This window comes from Pseudomassariella vexata, assembly GCF_002105095.1.
Source record: "Pseudomassariella vexata strain CBS 129021 chromosome Unknown BCR38scaffold_18, whole genome shotgun sequence".
Taxonomy (NCBI): Eukaryota; Fungi; Ascomycota; class Sordariomycetes; order Amphisphaeriales; family Pseudomassariaceae; genus Pseudomassariella; species Pseudomassariella vexata.
In genome coordinates, this window is record NW_024467973.1 from 128,789 (window position 1) to 145,989 (window position 17,201).

General features: G+C 49.9%; 6 protein-coding genes across 6 annotated transcripts; 2 read left to right on the forward strand and 4 right to left on the reverse strand.

Annotated features, from left to right (window-relative positions):
- Positions 1–395: 395 nt before the first annotated feature.
- On the reverse strand, positions 396–2,422 carry BCR38DRAFT_353799 (uncharacterized protein; the record flags this gene model as incomplete). The annotated part of the gene is made up of 5 exons (XM_040856816.1): positions 396–547; positions 597–1,367; positions 1,427–1,676; positions 1,733–2,206; positions 2,258–2,422. The coding sequence occupies 5 exons, from the start codon at positions 2,420–2,422 to the stop codon at positions 396–398; spliced, it is 1,812 nt and encodes a 603-aa protein (XP_040710883.1).
- A 4,691-nt stretch (positions 2,423–7,113) lies between these two features.
- Positions 7,114–7,592, forward strand: BCR38DRAFT_413671 (uncharacterized protein; the record flags this gene model as incomplete). Its single annotated transcript, XM_040858854.1, has 2 exons — positions 7,114–7,195; positions 7,255–7,592. 2 exons carry the CDS (start codon positions 7,114–7,116, stop codon positions 7,590–7,592), a joined length of 420 nt encoding a protein of 139 aa, XP_040710884.1.
- Positions 7,593–7,830: 238 nt separating this feature from the next.
- On the reverse strand, positions 7,831–9,796 carry BCR38DRAFT_461050 (fungal-specific transcription factor domain-containing protein; the record flags this gene model as incomplete). Its single annotated transcript, XM_040862484.1, has 4 exons — positions 7,831–8,952; positions 8,995–9,013; positions 9,066–9,489; positions 9,538–9,796. The coding sequence occupies 4 exons, from the start codon at positions 9,794–9,796 to the stop codon at positions 7,831–7,833; spliced, it is 1,824 nt and encodes a 607-aa protein (XP_040710885.1).
- Positions 9,797–10,130: 334 nt separating this feature from the next.
- Positions 10,131–10,926, reverse strand: BCR38DRAFT_448596 (Ctr copper transporter). Its single transcript, XM_040861232.1, has 2 exons — positions 10,908–10,926; positions 10,131–10,849 (listed from the first exon to the last, which is right to left on the reverse strand). Exon 2 carries the CDS (start codon positions 10,847–10,849, stop codon positions 10,307–10,309), a length of 543 nt encoding a protein of 180 aa, XP_040710886.1. The 5' UTR covers positions 10,908–10,926; the 3' UTR covers positions 10,131–10,306.
- A 1,120-nt stretch (positions 10,927–12,046) lies between these two features.
- On the forward strand, positions 12,047–13,082 carry BCR38DRAFT_461052 (uncharacterized protein; the record flags this gene model as incomplete). The annotated part of the gene is made up of 3 exons (XM_040862485.1): positions 12,047–12,241; positions 12,304–12,553; positions 12,619–13,082. 3 exons carry the CDS (start codon positions 12,047–12,049, stop codon positions 13,080–13,082), a joined length of 909 nt encoding a protein of 302 aa, XP_040710887.1.
- Positions 13,083–16,346: 3,264 nt separating this feature from the next.
- Positions 16,347–17,018, reverse strand: BCR38DRAFT_489761 (uncharacterized protein; the record flags this gene model as incomplete). The annotated part of the gene is made up of 1 exon (XM_040864434.1): positions 16,347–17,018. One exon carries the CDS (start codon positions 17,016–17,018, stop codon positions 16,347–16,349), a length of 672 nt encoding a protein of 223 aa, XP_040710888.1.
- Between the last annotated feature and the right edge of the window lie 183 nt (positions 17,019–17,201).

Consider the following 17,201-nt stretch of genomic DNA (forward strand, 5'->3'; position numbering starts at 1 on the left):
GGATCACTTATAGGGCCCGAAAGTCATCATCAGAAAGACAAATAGGGATATTAGTGCCAAATGCGGCGGATTTGATATCATAGCAGTGCATTGTAGCGATGTAATTTGGAGACAGAAAAGAGATAAGAAATTGCAATGGCTGTGTCTCGGATGTAATAGTCTATTATGAATTATAGGAGCTTTCAGGTCGCGCATTGTACTTTCTTCGTGGAGAAGAGAAGAGAACGGTGGGTAACATGTAGCTACTCATTGAGAGTGGAACATCCATCTATATTTTATACCAATATTTTACGAAAACCCAAACTTTTGTCTCAAAACGCCAACGGGCCTTGGCTCAAGTGAATAAGCATCGTATGAGAATTCCACCGACGCCAGGCACCTTTCTTTCCTTCTCATTATCTCGGAATGTCTTCCTTCTGAAGCACGTAGTCCTCGGGTTTCATATGCATGACCCACTTCAAGAGTTCCAGTAATGTGGCGTACAAGTAGACAAGCAGGCTTATAGGCCCAAATATCAGCATTGGTACAAGTGAAAGTGTGATGTGTCCTAAGTTGATCAGTCCCAAATACGCCGTATTCACCACAATTGTACTTACCGAAGAATATTGGACGTCTAGTGATAGTCTCCCACAACTCATCAACCAAGATCTCGGGAGCACCATCCCACTGCCACGGTCCATACAATCTGAATTTCGTGTTGAAGTTTGCACCCAGGGCCCATACCAAAGGAAGTCGCCAAAGCTGATGACGCGGACCGTCGCAAGCCAAGCTCAAGATTTGGCTGAGAGAGGGAGCGGAGTTCATGTCAAGAGCCAGCTGGTATATATAACTCTCGTGATCAATTCCATACCTTACCCTTGCGCTTTTGGGCGTGATGAGTCGGTAGTGCGGCTCGTCATCTGGATCAAGCCGGTTGACTCGCTCCGGAGCAACGAGATTGAGGACCCATAGTTGGGCCTGCATTTCAGCCAAAGGGGGTATTGCACCCAGTGAGGGTCTTATGAAGCCAATGAAGCCAACGTTCGGATCATCGCGGTTCCAGATATCTCGCACATTGGCATTGTGGTGCTGAGATTGTAGAAAGGGGAACTCCTGTCGGTAGCCTGTACAGTAGATTACCATGTCGGGTTTGACAACCTTCTCTTTCATGCGGAGATATTCAGGGCGGCCATTGTCCTTGAAGACCACTCGTCCGTCCTCGTTTATTCGCTCGGGCCAAGGCGCAACGTCGACACAACGCCCCTTAGTGTCGATGTAGGGTGTTCGAATGAAGAGAGAGCGTAGGTATTGGGGAAAGCTCTGGGGTTGCCTGGGTTTCCAGGCGTTGTTGATGTAGGGACTGATCTTGGAAGACTTGTTGAAGAAGACTATCAGGGTCAACCCTGAGTTCTCGTATTGCAAAAGGGTTATCAAATAAGGTACTCACTCTGGGATGTCGACCATCCAGTGGGCTTCCCAGCGATCCACTGGTCTAGACCATGGAAGGTTCCCCACGACATCCACAAGATCCATCCGACATAGTAATCGTAGTAGGTCCAAAGGGCTATTGACTTCCGCAGCCAAGGATGAACATATGCCGTATCAAACAAACTGGCTCGGCTGACGTCGATCGGAATGGGGGGAGGGCCCGCGGTCTTCCTGAGAGCCATACCAATGATCCTGGGTTCGGGATTTGTCTTTTTGGAATTCAGCATTGCAATCTTGAGCATAGAGCGTTTTAAGCATTACTTACCTTCGGCGCAAGGTGAAAGCCGTCCCTGTGGCACAGCACGACCTTTTCTGTCGGGGAAGTCACGGCAAGGTATCCAAGGTCGGACGCCGTCTCACCACTGCCTAGTATCAAAACGGTCTTGCCGACATCAAATTGCGTTCTTTTCTTGAACTCGGATGAATGAAGTCGAACGGGAATTCTGTCAATGCCATCGATATGAGGAATGTTGGGAAGGACATGTAGTCCTGAACAGATTGCAACAGCGTCGCACTCCCAGGTGTGCAAGCCATTCTGCAACGTGTACGCGAGACTATAATCACCGCTGCGCCGTTTGTTGAGAGACTTCACCGTGCTCAGCAAGTTGATGTGGGGCCAAAGTCTGAAGTGAGTGCAATAGTCCTTGAGGTACTGCAGATAGCGGCCTGCACTGAGGAAGTCTCCCTCACTTGGTATTCTGAAATCAGAAAAAGTCGTGAGCTGCTTGGAAGAGACGAGCTATGTATAAGTGTCAGTATCAATCAAAGCCAAACGGGTGCTATTACGCACCTCTGCATCTTCATATGTTCGTGAAAAGAAGGTGCCGCCGATCGAGGGCTCAGACTCGAACAGCTTGGCTTCGATAGGCTTCGTTCCCAGTGCATCTCGGGCGGCCAGGAGGTATTTAAGTGTGACTAAACCTGAAGGGCCAGCTCCGATTACTGCAACACGCATGCTGGAAAATGTATTCGATCGATACGGTACAGATTGGACAGGCCAAGATTGAAGTTATATAACAAAATCAACAAGACCAAAACAAGTAGTCAGCATGCTTCGAAGGGTGGGACTTAATAACCCAAGCATTAGTGGTCGGGTATGAGCCACGACAGGCTCTTCTGCTCTTATGGGATAGAGAGTAATTGTGGTTGCTTTAACTCCCGTGTAAGTCGTAGATCGCCCCCATGATGTTTAGAAAATGTGAGACATATTGGCTCGCTAGACTTCTCGGACGTGCGGTATTTTCTAGGATGTCGGGGCGAACTCACGATGTCCCCCTCCGTGGGGATTGGCCTAAGCTCTGCCGAAGGATAGTTGTCCCCCCGCGGATATTGGTTCCTACCGCTGTGCAAGTCTCAATTTGGACACTTTGGTGGCTTGGTTTGCTGAGCTGGAGTTGAAGCTCACTGGCCCAGTCATACGTTGTAGTTGGCGGCCGGTGAGTTAGGAGCCAGCGGGGAGCCAACTAAGGGAAGCCTGAAGTGAATGAATATTGGCGTGAGTTTGAGCTCACAAAATCCACACAAATTCCTACGAGCTTGCTTAGAAATAAAATATTTCCTCGGTGAATTTGACGCTCCTGCCCCTCTGAAGCTCTATTTGACTTCCTAAGCCATGGGCTGACTGGAGACTTACCCCTCCCTCTTCGCTGCAATTTCCATTATTTTCAACATATGGGAAGATCAGCTTGTTGACCACTACGGTGGAGTCCATCCAAGTCACACACGTCTCATTCTCGCAGATTCTTGCATAATTCCTCGAAAGGTACAATATCCGTGCATCCAGGCCACGAGATTTCCACGTGAGACACGTTGATAAGCTTGACCAGGATCTGGGATTTCCAAAAAGATCTTTTTGTGATTGTAACTCGGAATCTTTGTCTCTTTGGCTTGATCTATTGGCAGAGCAGTCGCCCCTCGTCGGGAACTATGAACAGCTATTGCCCCACGAGAAATCAAGGCTGGCTTAACCTACGAGATCTAGTTCCGATATTCGTCAGATCGGGCCAATAGCTGCAGCGGGTCTCTAGATGCTAAGAGAAGCAGGGGTTTGATCGTCCTTGCAGGACAAGATTTTGGTCGGAGATGTTGCGTAACAATACATCTTGCCAAGAGGTGCTAAGTGCAGGGTTAGCCTCAAAATTCGCTGCAGACAGCCGTTGGTTGGGCTGTCGTTTCCGTGAAAGGTCGATCAAGTCGTTGAAACATCCTTTTGCAAAGTCAACTACATCATAAACCGGCGGATGCCGTTATGTGAACTCCGGGCGTGGTTCACAGATCCGCAACTCGCTACTTCAAACAGAAACCAACTCGTCACAGGTGTATGCATAAAGTCATAAGGGTCTTCAACGAGTGCAACCATGCTCAGATGCAGGATAAAACGCTTGCACCTGGAACCGACGCCTTTTGTCTCATGTCGGAAGAAGGTCAATTATACCGTCATAACAGGGATGTGGGCTTTGGCTTTACATTGCAACACATAGCTGTACCTGCGACCTTTTCGCACCGGTGAAGGGGCACTCCACGGCGTGTACGTAGTACGATTGGGGGACATATACATTTGACCAGGAGCGGTTCATGGATGCGTGTGACGCACTTCTAGCCAATTAGAACGACGGGAATATATGACTACCACCTCTGATGGAGACTAGGTCCGCCTATAGATGCTTAGGCATGGGGGTTCCCAAGCGCTGGGGAGCAGGGAGTTTTGCTACTAGTCCTGAACACAACATACAACTCCTGGAACAATGTATGCATGATATCCTCGGGGGTTTTCAGATTGTAGCTAGGTGGATTTGCTAGCTTCTAGATAATTGACCGGGTTGTAGGTGGCTGCTGACTTTGCCAGGGCGGGGTGCGGGAATCTCCTGGCTAGGTGATGTGATGATAGAGAAATGGAACCAAAGAGTTGTTTCACAGCGCATCCGCATCGTAATGTTGAGAGGGTGACCTACCCAACCCCCACACTCCCCCCTTCCCCCGATTGATATAAATATTTATCACGGTATTCGGAATATGGGCGGTGAAAAGAATGTGACCTAGGTCACTGGCACGTTCAGCCAAGTCCATGAATCAAATCATATTTCAAAATGTTTCTCCGGGGTAATTGTACGCTGGGTGATATAGAGAGGGTCGGGCGGTGGAATAGTAATGGACTTGGGAGTGTTGCAACCCAATTTCACCGGAGTGGATCAGGCGATCACTCCAAATTTTTGAAGAGGTAGACGATGTCATCCGTAGGATTGAATCATATTTTGAAGTGTAAGGGGTTCTGGGGAGGGCGTAAGCTGGTAGGCACGCCGTTTGTTGCCCTTATAATTGCCAAAAAGGGCTATATTTTTCAACTGAATATTGAAGCCATGCCAATGGCCTTATATGTATGATTGGTGGGCCTAATACAGGACATCTGTTGAATTACTGGGGACTGCTGACTAGAAAACCCTATGGTGTGGGTCCTTTATAGGGGGCTCGAGCCTCGAGTGACAATTGACTCAACTGTTGATGTTTTCCTAGCCACCGTACAAGCTCGTCGTATTCTCGACATCCGTTCTAGCAACGCATTGAGCATAGTCCCAATCAAGCACCCCAAGGAACAATCCTATAACATGATACAATCAGTACCCTTCAGCTTCCAATATCGTCTCGTTGTTGCGTTTTTCAGGGAGGGAGCATTGATGCAATACCGAAACTAAAGCAGACTCTAGGTTCCAATGCGACGTAGGTCAAGGTCCTCATTGCATGCACTATAGTCGCCACTCGGATCACTGAAGCTGGTATATTTTCCGCATGCTGTTTGTTTCGTTTCTATGCAGGCAAATGCTGCAAGCATGATCGCGTGAGAAATGTAGAGAGGAAGAGTGGCAATAGGGACATTGTCAAAGAAACAGTTCTCTAGTGCACACAGGGTCCACAGTCCGAGTAATAATAACAGGAGGGAAGCCGCACGAAATGCCTTGTAGTGTGACAATCAGGGTTTTCATCATCTCGCGGGACAACTTTGTAATCCTCGAGTGCTCAGGCAAATAAATGGAATGTGACAGTCTGGCTTTGGCCATTTCTTCAGAGCCGTCTCTGCCTCTGGACGTCCAGAATACCGCGTTGGTAGCTGCCAGGTCGTTCCTGTTCTATACCTTGGACTGGACACATCGATCCGCGATTATGGCATGTCACCATAGAATGGCAGTCGAGTTGAAGTGGACAATTCGGTCATGCCATTTCGGATAAAGTTTGCAAAGATAAGATGGTTGTCGTACCCCAGCGATAATGTGAGCGATCAAAAGCACTAGGCTCAGAGCAAAGAGCGTAATCCACTCCGAGAAGTGATTTCATGGCTTGATATGTGACGAGGATGAATTTTATGGATTTTTCCATGGAAATCAGAGACAAGAACGTAAAGCTTGAAGTGTAGAACAGATATTGACATAACTTGTGTCCACGCCTGAGATGAGGCTGAGTATTTGGGGATTGAAAATGGCATCACGCAATATTGGAGATTCAGCCCTCACATCGCCATGTGAAAAACCGCGTGACTAGATATGGTGTCTTTACACGTAACTAGGCGGATTAAAATATTTACGTTGGGCAGAAAGCCTCTGTGTTCCGTAGCCTAGCTACACTAATGAACTAATCAGGAATTGAGTGAAGACTTAGGGAGAGAGAGAGTAGTTATCTATTCTCTAGATGAAGGTTAGTACTTGGATCGATCGTGGTCTTGAATACCATGGAACGAATTCTATTACATGCCTACTTAAAGTCCAGCTCGAGGCTACTTACATTTCGGGAATCCTCTTCTCGCCCGCGGGAGGTTATGCTAGAGAAGTGATATGGACATTGTACTGCTATCTATAGGAAGAATTCGTTCTTTTTGAGTTTAGCCTCAGTTATAGACGGGTGCAAGACGCCCAAACACGAACGTAATTCCACGATAACTTCAAAGCAATGGCAATACCTGACATTAAACCAAAAGAGCATACAAAGCAGTTCCTACGGTTATACCTGGTCTATAAACATGTATATAAACATGGCCATAAACAATACAACACGCTCTTATTGGCCCTTCATCATTACTACTTGGTTCATGCCCCAAGTTACGTGCTATAATCACACCCTGGAGAGCGTCCATCCATCGACCACGTCCACGCCTACCCGGAATGACATTGAGACGAACCAATCACAGCCAAAAGTTGTTGGACGCTCGTGTTGGTCCAAAATTATAAAATGCGCATGTTCCCCCATTGCAATATAGTCGGAAGTCTGAAACCTCCCGCCCTTGACTACAAGCCCGCATAGTTGTTTCAAACCACGCTTATATCAGAAACCCGCGTGCCAAGATCAGAATACAGGCTGATACCGAGCGATATGTGGATAAAAGTTGAGAAGTTCACAAATCGAACATCGGCGGACTACTCCACGGAGCTGACTCGAGGATGAAATCGCCTCCTATTGGACCCACGTTGTGGTGTCTTGTACGACTCTCAATCCAGCCCAGGTTCGGTCCCGACCTTGGCCGGGGGTCGCCGAGGAGTTCAGGATATAAAAGTCGAGGTAAGTAATGCGTATATCAATTGTTCGTCATAAACACTGCATAAAAACTGCTGTTTTCGATTATTCACAATTCTACCAAGTAAGCCCGATCGCCCGTCCACCACCATGGCAACACCCATAATCCTCTGTGGCAAATTCGAGCAAGTCGGCCAAGTCGTCAAGAATACGATCCAGCCCGAATTCGAGGGTACTTCCCCGCTTTCTCCCGCCCCCAATCCTCTACCACAATATCTAACCGCTCTCTAGTCGTCCACTTCATCTCCTCCCCCGAGTCAGGCCAAACCACTATCCCGCTCCTCGTAAAAGGCGAAGCCCCCACCAACTCAAGCGACAACATCGGATCGCGAAATTACGCCGTGGCATCCAAGGCCGTCGTTGTGGGCGCCATGTACGACGACGCCTGGGTCGAGAACCTGGCCAAGGAGGTCGACGTACCTGTGCTGCGGCCCGAGAGGCTCGTGGGGAACCCGACGGGACCGCCTGATGCCGCCGCCGTGCAAGCCGTGGCGAAGCGGGTGAAGGAGGGTTTGCAGAAGTTGGTGGATGAGGGCAAATTGGGACAGGCGGGGGTATTTTGGTATTGATAGGTTGACTTTTTGGATGGTGGAATATGGGGTGAGGTCGATACTTCAAAGTAAGCAGAAGCAAAATAATGACCCTTCAGTTTGAGATTGATATTGCAAACCAAAATTGCTTCTTTTTGACTTTTGCTGGAGGGTGAAGCAAGTGTCCAAATAGTGGCATCCAGACATAATTTTCAAGATATCTCTGACGAGTTCGACGGACTGCAGACCGAATTAGTCGCGAGAGCTGGACTATATCCTATCCGACCCCTGATCTCACGAGCAAGGCACGGTGCCCAAGGATCCCCAAAGAAGCCGCCACATCCCAAGTTTCGTAGTTAATACAGGCTCTATGTTCCCACACAGCAGTGATGATATTAAGCGCTTCCCTGACCGTGCCGAATATCTGCATGGGGCCCATACTATTCAGCAGATCACGGCAGAACTGCTCTTGTTCAGGCATCGCCAGGCACCCTGTCATATCAAAAGGCCAAGCTAGTGTACGTAAACACAGTGGGCCAGGCAAAGCCCGGAATAATTCCATAGTCGCAGCGACACAGGCCTGGATATCCGGATTCGCAGGCTGGTGGCCCGATACGACAACGAGCAGGTACGTCAGCGCAGATTGTGCCCATATCCTCGTATAGAGCGCCAGTGATGGAGTGGTGTGCAGCTTGTCCATTTCGGTGAGATTTTCGACGTCTAGTCCGGCAAAGGGGAGGTCGGGCGGGCGAGCAGACGGGTCACGCATTGGACCCGTCGGGACTGCGTCGAGCAATTCGATACCATCCCGTATATTGCGCTCAATAACCGCGGCTCTTTGAACGAGCTCCTGCATAGACAGCGAGGACGTGGACATCATTTCCTTTTTCCAGGCATCAAGCACGGCAATTTCGCCAATGCGGAGCATAGCCCAGTCTTCGCAGCCATAGACCTCTTCGAAGCATAGCGGCGGTTCGTGTCCCTCAAGAAGCTCGGCGTGGTACCGTTGCATCCTGGGAGCGCGCTCCAGCGCTGTGGCGGCAATGATGTCGTTCCACAGCAGGTTAACGGTGTAAAGGCGTAGGGCGGCTTGATCAGCAGTCCAGGGGTGTCGACCGCGGGGAAGGCGGATCAGCGTGAGCTGCTTCAACCCCATCCGCTGAAGAAGCAAATACCATGGTCTGTCCGCATCCGTCTGGTACGTCTGGACGATCTGCCCAAATAGTACAAAAGCCACATCAAGATGCACCTGCCAATTCTTCGTATTGGCGATAGCCACCTCGAACGAGAGCGATTGAACAATGCTCTCGAGGCATTTCAGGCTATCGCTAAATGAGCTGGCAATACCGCGCTGATTCTGGTAATGCATGTCGTGTTGCAGCGACTGGATGGCGACCTCCTACTGTTTCTGGAGTTCGTTCCAGTTCGCTCTCTTGCAGACGTCATGGCCGGGTTGCGTGCTATCTATCACGACGGCGAAGAAACGACGAGAGAGATAGGGCGGTGTGGAACAGGGACTTGTTCTTCATGAGTAGGACGAGGACCCAGCCGCGGCCACCTTCGAGGAGAGGCGGCCGGTAGAATGGGAAAATAAGTGGGAAGACATAATCGAGGTACATGATGGTAAAGTTCAACTCCCGTTCAGCGGATACGTCGGGGAACGACATGGTGCTGAAGGGCGTCAACAAAGTCCCTTCTCTAGTGACTTGGTGGATCTCCGTGGTTGCGGGACTGAAAGGTGTCATGCCAAACATCATGGGTTCAGTTTGAGAGGGCGGCTGCTGCTGCTGCTGTTGTTCCTGGCTGTTGGATCCGTCCGTCACACTGGTGGCAGGCGTGTCGGACGAATCTCTGCTGCTGCCACCCGTATTTCGATCCGTACTGGTATCAAGTGACATGCTAGCTGCCATGCTGTTCAATAAGAGGGCGTCATGACCTTCCGTCGAAGCCTCAGCGCGACTCGCCCTAACCTCAGCCTAATCACCATCGATGCTCAAAGCCCATTTCCTCTCGCGTCGCTGGTTCGCCTTGGCTTTCACCATTGTCTTCAGATCGTCCGCCATCTGCTTCTCGCGCGGCCCACCATCCATCCAATCCGGCTTCTCATTGCGAAAATAACAAGTAATTTCCAGCGCCTTGCATACCCCACATCCGCCCACTCCGCGCCGTTTGTCACATTTTTTGTGACGGAGGCGACATGTCCAACACCCCTGAGAACTTCGCATCTTGACTGGCGTCAGCATTTGTCTAATGTCTCAGCAGGTTCAAGCTCGCCAGAACCAAGTGATGGGCCGAGAGAGAGAACACGCCAATCCTAGAGTCTTAATTTCCAAGTGATTTCTAGTGATAAGAATCGCTCATAAGCATCGTAATTTTGTGGTCGCGATGAAGGATGAACAACCACCAGATACATCATCACCGTGTAAGATGCTAGAGATCCATCGTCCCCGCACAATTCAGTGTCTTGTCAGTGCGGGATCCCCATCCGATGACCCGATGTAGCCCAATTGGGTCAAGTCTCACAAGGCTGACAAGGGTTGGCCAGCATGCAGTCCTTGTGTGAAATGTCCATATATTGTGCCTGCTTGTCCACTATGCTGCGCATAATGCCATGCGACGTTGCCTACCTCTAAACCTTGTGAATTTGAAGACTAAACATGCATCTTAAGCTGTTGTATAATACAGTCCAGCCAACCAATCCAGTCCGACGACCATATGCCCCCTGAATGTCACTCCCTGTCCTTTCATCTTCCTCAGCCGCAACACGCCGTTGGGTCCAAGGTCCCATATCCGGCAGTCTCGTCACTGTGGACACCAAGACGTTCCCAACCAAATATGAAGGCGCCCAGAAACGCACCAATGAAGATACATATGATGATGTACCCATTGTAGTACATGGCCAGAAGCATGATCCAGTAAGCGACCGCGAACTGCAGCGTATGGAGCAAGGCTCGAATCATCTGCTGATAGGCATTAGGCTGGAACGATGCATGAGGTGAGACGAAGTGGCCGTCGCCGTTCTTAGCGATGAGGGAGCCTCTGTCCTGAGATCCTCCACCGGACTCGGCCGCATTGGGGTTGTTGGGTGGACCGCCGGCGATGGCCAAAGCTCCGGCTTGCAGTCGGTGCTTCCGAACCAGATGCTTGTCGTAGAACTTGGCGATGCGCCGGAGGAACTCGAGTAGAATGACAAGTGTGATCACGCCAAGACACAGCGCCGCGAAGGCTCCATGAGAGTTGATTTTCCAGGACTGAGAGAGAAAACAGGCGTCGATGGTGTTCCAGTTCCAGAGCATCTAGGTTTCTTGTCAGTTCGACGATTGCACTGAGACGTCGAGATCATGGTCGTCTTACACTTATTTTGCATCCACCGGCACCCATAACCATGCTTCCCATGCTGTCGGATCCAATGATATCGGAAAGGGTAGAGGTTGGGTTTGACGTGGAGGTTGTCGAACCAGTAGCCATGTTGTTCGTCGACGTGGCGTCCGGCATGTTCTCATAGACTCTATCCTTGCTGGAAATTGCCAATGTAGGGCAAAATAAAAATACACCAAAGGCAATAATAGTTGGGCAAGTGGCGGTTTCATGAAGCAACTGAATGTGGTGCTTTGTTTGGGGTTGATATGTAATGAGAAAGTACATCTAGAGGTCTACAGTCGCACTTGCTCTTTGTAGACGTCATCACCAGAAGATCGCAACAACCAGATGGCAAGAGCGAACGGAGAGCCTTTGAGCATAAACGATCAAGTCTTAGAAGGTGCAAAGTGGTAAAAATGGCAACTGTCTAGACCCAATATTGAAAGCCCTACCAAAGGGCACTCACAGAAGTGCAACTCGATGCTGGAGGTGTGCCTTACCGTACAACCAAACAGCCAACGCAGTCTTCATTATCACACTTGAAGATACCTGCACCCAAGCTTTAAGCGAAATGGGGAGTGCGTCTTTGAGACTCAGAATTTCTTGCACAGACATCATGCTGTCAGTGTCCTTGATGATTGTCCAGCGCATTTTGTCTAGACTAAGTAGCCCACTCGGTGGGGACGCCGCAGATGGAATCATTGCGAGGCAAGCAATAGCCTAGAACACTTGGTTTTCTTTTGGATTCACAATCGATGAGGTGATTTTCAAGGCAAAGTGCCATGAGAAACGTTGGGGCTGTCGCGAAATCAGAATGCTGACTTCGGCAACGATGGGACCCAGTGTTACCCGGCCGGCATGCTCCCTTCCTGAGTCCTGATTGGCCTTTCGCTGTTCCCTCCTTGCCGATCAATGTCGGAGACCGGAGGGAACTACCCTGCAGGCAACACAGGGATCGGATAGCGTCAATTGTGTAGTCCAATCAGACCTTTGGCTTTAATCAGCGAACCCCCACCAGAGCTGTCATGGCATGTCTGTCGTATGAGCTCAATCGCACCTTCCAGAGCTCCAACGACAGCTTAAATGACAAACACAAAAAGGCCGGCCCTCCCCTTACCCCTTCGAACGTTACAATGGATCCTCCAGTCAGATATCAACCCCGAGGCGGAATTCTAAGCAAACCCCTGTACCTCGCCATTCCTATCCTTATCGCCCTGTTCTTCACACGATCGCCGTACTTCATGGCCACCACAGCACCTTCGGAGGGGAAACCCTGGGCGGACACGCCAATCAGGCTCATTACAACTCCTCAGTATGAAACGAAAAGGGTAGGCGGGTCGAACTCCACCAATTGTCTGACCACAGGCTGATGAGTCGTGATCCAACACAGACCGACATATTCACAACGGGTGCCACCCATATGGCATTATTGCACAACTCGATCCTCCGGGGCTACAATTCCATCTACCAACAAGCACCCCACGTCCAGCCAGACGACAAGCACCACTTTATCGGGTACTGCCTGACGTGGTTCAAATTCGTAAAAACGCACCACGACGACGAGGAGGAGACCCTCTTCACCAAAGTGGCGGCAGTCCTGGACGACGCGTCGGTTTGGCAAGAAACCCACAAGGAACACGGTAAGTGACAACCGTTCGAGAAATTGTGTCCAGCGGACGAGAAGCTGACCACTTTCCGCGAACAGAGGCCTTCCTAAGCGGCCTTGTCGACTTCCAAACCTACCTAACCTCGCTCAAATCCCCTGTCGACTTCTCTGGCACCGAGCTGCAACGCATCATGTCTACCTTTCAAGAACCCTTCGACGCACACTTCCACTCCGAAATCTCAACCATAGCGAATCTTGCAAATCACCCCAATGCGCCGAAACCCGGCTCTCCCGAAGAGGTGGCGGCGGCGGCGACGTTTAAGAGCTGGGGCAAGAGCACTGTGACCAAGGCAGGGACCCTGGACGTGGTGCCGTTCTTCCTCTTGAACCTTGATGGAACGACCGAGGACGGCATGTGGGCCAATTGGCCGCCCATCCCGGCGCCGATTAAGTGGGGTCTGGTCAATATTGCCGGGTCGTATAATTGGGGTTGGTGGAAGTTTTCGAGTTGTGCTAATGGGGTGCCGAAGGAGTTGTATGCTCTACCATCTACTGCCTCGTAAGATTCCAGATTGGACTTGCTGACCAGGTGCTCTTTATGTGGATGTTGTTGAATCTCTTATGGATATGGATCTTACGAAGTACTGCCCCGGTTATGGGTTGTTTAAGCGTTATGAGACGCTTTTCGTTGGGTATTCCTGTCTTGATGTATGACTGTATGTATGGTATGTAGGTGCATGGGCCTTCAGGTTTGCTTGTAGTGGGCACAATGTGGCCCTGTAGCAATGTTTATAACTTAGGAGCTCAAATAGTCGAGGGTAGATTACTACCTCAGCAACAAGATCGCAAGTTACGCAACAAAACTTGTCCAGATTCATGCAAATGCTGTGTGCTGCTTGCTTGGTAAACAGGCTTGCTCTGGATTCTATTATTGAGCATAAATTTAGTAGTAGTCCCAAGATAGGACCATGGAAGCATAATATTCCGGTAGTTTTATATCTAGAATTTCCATAGAATTTCCATTGATCTTTTGTATTACCTCAGATACAGTAGTAAGGTCTCTGTAATATTTTGCGTGTATTGTGAACCAAAATGTCGCTTTTGCCCGTTCCAGTCCACAGTTTATAGACGCCTTTGGCGACCAAACCATCTCCACTCTCCAGCTTCGGCTGCTCAGTAAACCGATAAACCAAAAGCTAGTCCACTGGATGCGGATGATGTTGCGCCAAATGGATAACACATTCATTCACATCTTGGATTTCGCAGTGTTCCACTCTAACACCACTTCGCACAAGGATCTTTCCCAGCTGTAGCTGGCCATAAGCGGTGCTCTTAGTCGACAGCTCTCAAAATTTACCTCAGCGCCAAGGTGGAGAAGCATCATAGCCAAAGAGATGGAGTCGGGGCACTATATCGAAGAGGCTTCTGGTTACCGTAGCAGAGCTGAACAGCACAGAGTTTCTATTACGATTATATCGAAGGTTACCAGCGGATCGTCGCCGGATCTTCCTCAAAATGCCTGACTACTCCCATTTGTGCCGCAATGGAGGCAGTTTGTTGATCAATTCTGAGCTCGGTAGATATGCATCGAGTGTGGGTATGGAGGGCGCCGCGTCAAAGAACCGAGGTCCCCTGGCTATTTGGCTCATACTTGTCTTGTCCAGGGCCAGGAGATGGTGGAAACCCCTGAGCGACTTTGCCTTGGAGGCGGCGAGGTGCAGCAGTAGCCGATTGCAAGAGTCGCGCACCTCATGTCACCTCGGTGAGAGTGGAGAAGTTGCATCCTCTCCAAGTCGCCGTATCAGGCTGCATATATTACCGGCGTGTAGTGGCCACTAAGTTCTGCCATCAAGCTTTTACGTACCTGAAGCCTACAGCATTGCGGCGAAGGAAGTTCATAAGAACGTTGAAAGCCTTGAAGTTCTGGCTCAGGATGGCCACGTGGAGAGGGTTCTTTGCGCGCTGTTTTGAAGGGACCCAACCTTCGAGTATCTTGCGCAACAGCGAGGTGATACTCGCATTGTAAGACTGACTTACGATGACACTGCTGACATTTGTCGACGGCATGTCGAAACCCTGACCCACATCCCCATGCCACAGACGTATCCGCATTGTCTTGCAGAAGCGTACAAAGTGTACGTTCTGGTCGCGATATGTTACGTTCTACAGGAGCCAAATCCGGATCTTAATTGTTGAGAGACGGTGCCAAGTTTGCGATTCTCTTCCAGGCGAAATGGAGTGATGTACCGGTTGTCATTTGATTCACGTCGAGTCCCGCTTCAATCGGGTGTTCACAGACCGATGGACACCTGAGACCAGAGGCAACGTGCAAAGTAGAGAAGTCGCTGCGCAGGATGAAGGGAAGTCAGTTTATGCTAAACTGACACTCAGTCAGGCTATAAGCCAAACGCTTGGGACATGATATGTTCGGCTAGCCACCCACAGAGGTAGAAATCTGGATTCTTTTGATCCATGAGCCTTGTGCCATACTGGACTAATTTATCGTCGTCCAAATAATCTCTCAAAAAAGAAATACAGTGTTTGGCAACCTGGGAGCAAAAAGGATGTCGTTGGCTCGTCTCTTTTATGATGGCCAATTCATCTAGAGTCGTGCGCGGACGCCTTGGGACCTGCGAGGATCCCACAAGCTTGGTTGCAACTGCAGCAGGTGAGCTTACTGCCTGCTTAGTATTGAGGTGAAAATGGCAAACAAGTCCGCAGTCCCTTGGTGGGATGGGGCATGTCCAAAAATTCCCTTCACAAGAGCGAAGGCGTCTTTTTACTGTTGTGCCAGCCGCACTACTAGACACAATATACTGTGCGTAGAATCCTGGCTATAAGTGTTCTGCTAGTCGTAAAAGAAGAAAGCCGCTGCCGTAGTCGCTTCGTCGCAGAGTTAAAGGCACATCTACAACGATTGCATCAGCTAGTATAACCTTCTCGGCTCCAGGTATTCCGCTCAGCCACAATACCTCCCCGGAAAGCCCCTTCCAAGCTGAATATTGCGCATGACCTTCTTTCAGCCAAAGTACCGTCGTAGGCTATCACAACTGAAAGGATGTTTGAAGATTGGGTTGGGGATTGACAGAAAGGAAGAAATTACGTATGTCCAGGCGCCTCTCGTCGAGCTTTACGCGAAACTCGTGTCAAGGCAATGTTAATTATCGCCTTGTGACGACTCAAGTCTTCGAGAACTCCTTAGCGTCTCTCCTAGAAAAGTACCATTTCAGTATTCCATATATCGCCCTAACTTTGCTGCTGCCATGCTCATAGTCTTCTTCATGTCTATTAACTCGGATATTGATCCTTACAAGTGTTTTGGCGCAAATCGCAAGGCGCGAGACCAGGAAGGATGCACAGCCACTTCCCAGTTTGCAGTACTGAAGAAGAATAATGTGGGCGGGCGGGCAGTGAGGTTAAACTGGCCGCCGTCGACTTAAAGTGCTCATGATACTTGTATTTTCATCATTGACTTCTCAAGTTACAGTTGCAATGAAGTAACAAGCTCATCTAATGACACTGTTTTGCACTTCCCATGGTCAGTGTATCAGGAGACCCAAGCGGAGGAGATTTCTGAGAACATCAGATGAGTAGCCATTGTTCTTATTATACTGATTCTTATACTTTTCCTTGTTGCTGTTGTGTATGTGTTCCAAACATCCCTTTTATACCTTATAAATTATCATACCTCCCATACCACCCACCCACCAAGCTTGATCCAATCTAACCAACCATTACGAAATCAAGAACGCCGCCAACCATTCCATCCCATCCAGCCTGCCGACATTAGTTCCTCAAGTCATTACCTGCACATTACATCCAAGATCTTAACCCTTTCTCCTCAAACTCTTCCCTCTATCCAACAACCCTAAATCCCACCACCCCTCCAACACCCCCCAAACTGTCCGTCTCGTACTCTTACTCTGTGTGACTGGAACCGGCAATCCCGAACCATCTACTCCCCTCGCCACATCATTCGACGGGCTAAGCGGTTCTAGGTCATCGAACGCAGTACTGCCGGTGACTTTCTTACTTTTTGACCGACTAAACTTAGATTTCAACACCGGGATCCCTAGCGCATCGCGCCCGAGTAAACCCCGAGATCGGGGCGTGATGGGCGTAATGGGTGTAAACCCATCATCATCATCATCGATCGGTGTCGGAGGCGGGGAGGGCATGCGAGTGTGAATTTTCTCTGGGATGCGCTTATGCATAATGGGGATGAAATCGTCGGTGGGTGAGTGAGACAATGGCATGGGTGACATGGTCGCCGTCTGCGGTGGGATGATGGCCAGGGACGGTGGAACGAGAGCCCGGCTAGTCGTCGTAGAATACTTGTCCTGGGCAGGCGACTCGGGAATAGGGGGCATATAAGCAATAGACTGACGCGTGAGCGACCGGCCGCGTGCTGCAGAATTGGCGTACGTCAAAGGAGGCGGCACAGGGACGGGGTCAATATCCTCGTCAATCGACCTGAGAATCGGCGCTCTGGCCGGCATGGGCGCCACGGGGGGTGGCATGAACTGGGGATGAGAAGTAGCAGGGCCTTGGTGCAAAGTGCCTGTTCCCAAGCTGAAAGAAGAATAAAGGGCCAAGGGGCCCGAAATACCACCGTCGCCGCTGCGAGACGACGGCGGCGGAACGAACTTGAAGTGAACGCCCTTCTCCTCGTAGCCAGCTAC

Coding starts and splice junctions, on each gene's coding strand:
- BCR38DRAFT_448596 (XM_040861232.1), bottom strand. CDS start 10,849: ATGCTCTGGAACTGGAACACCATCGACGCCTGTTTTCTCTCTCAGTCC.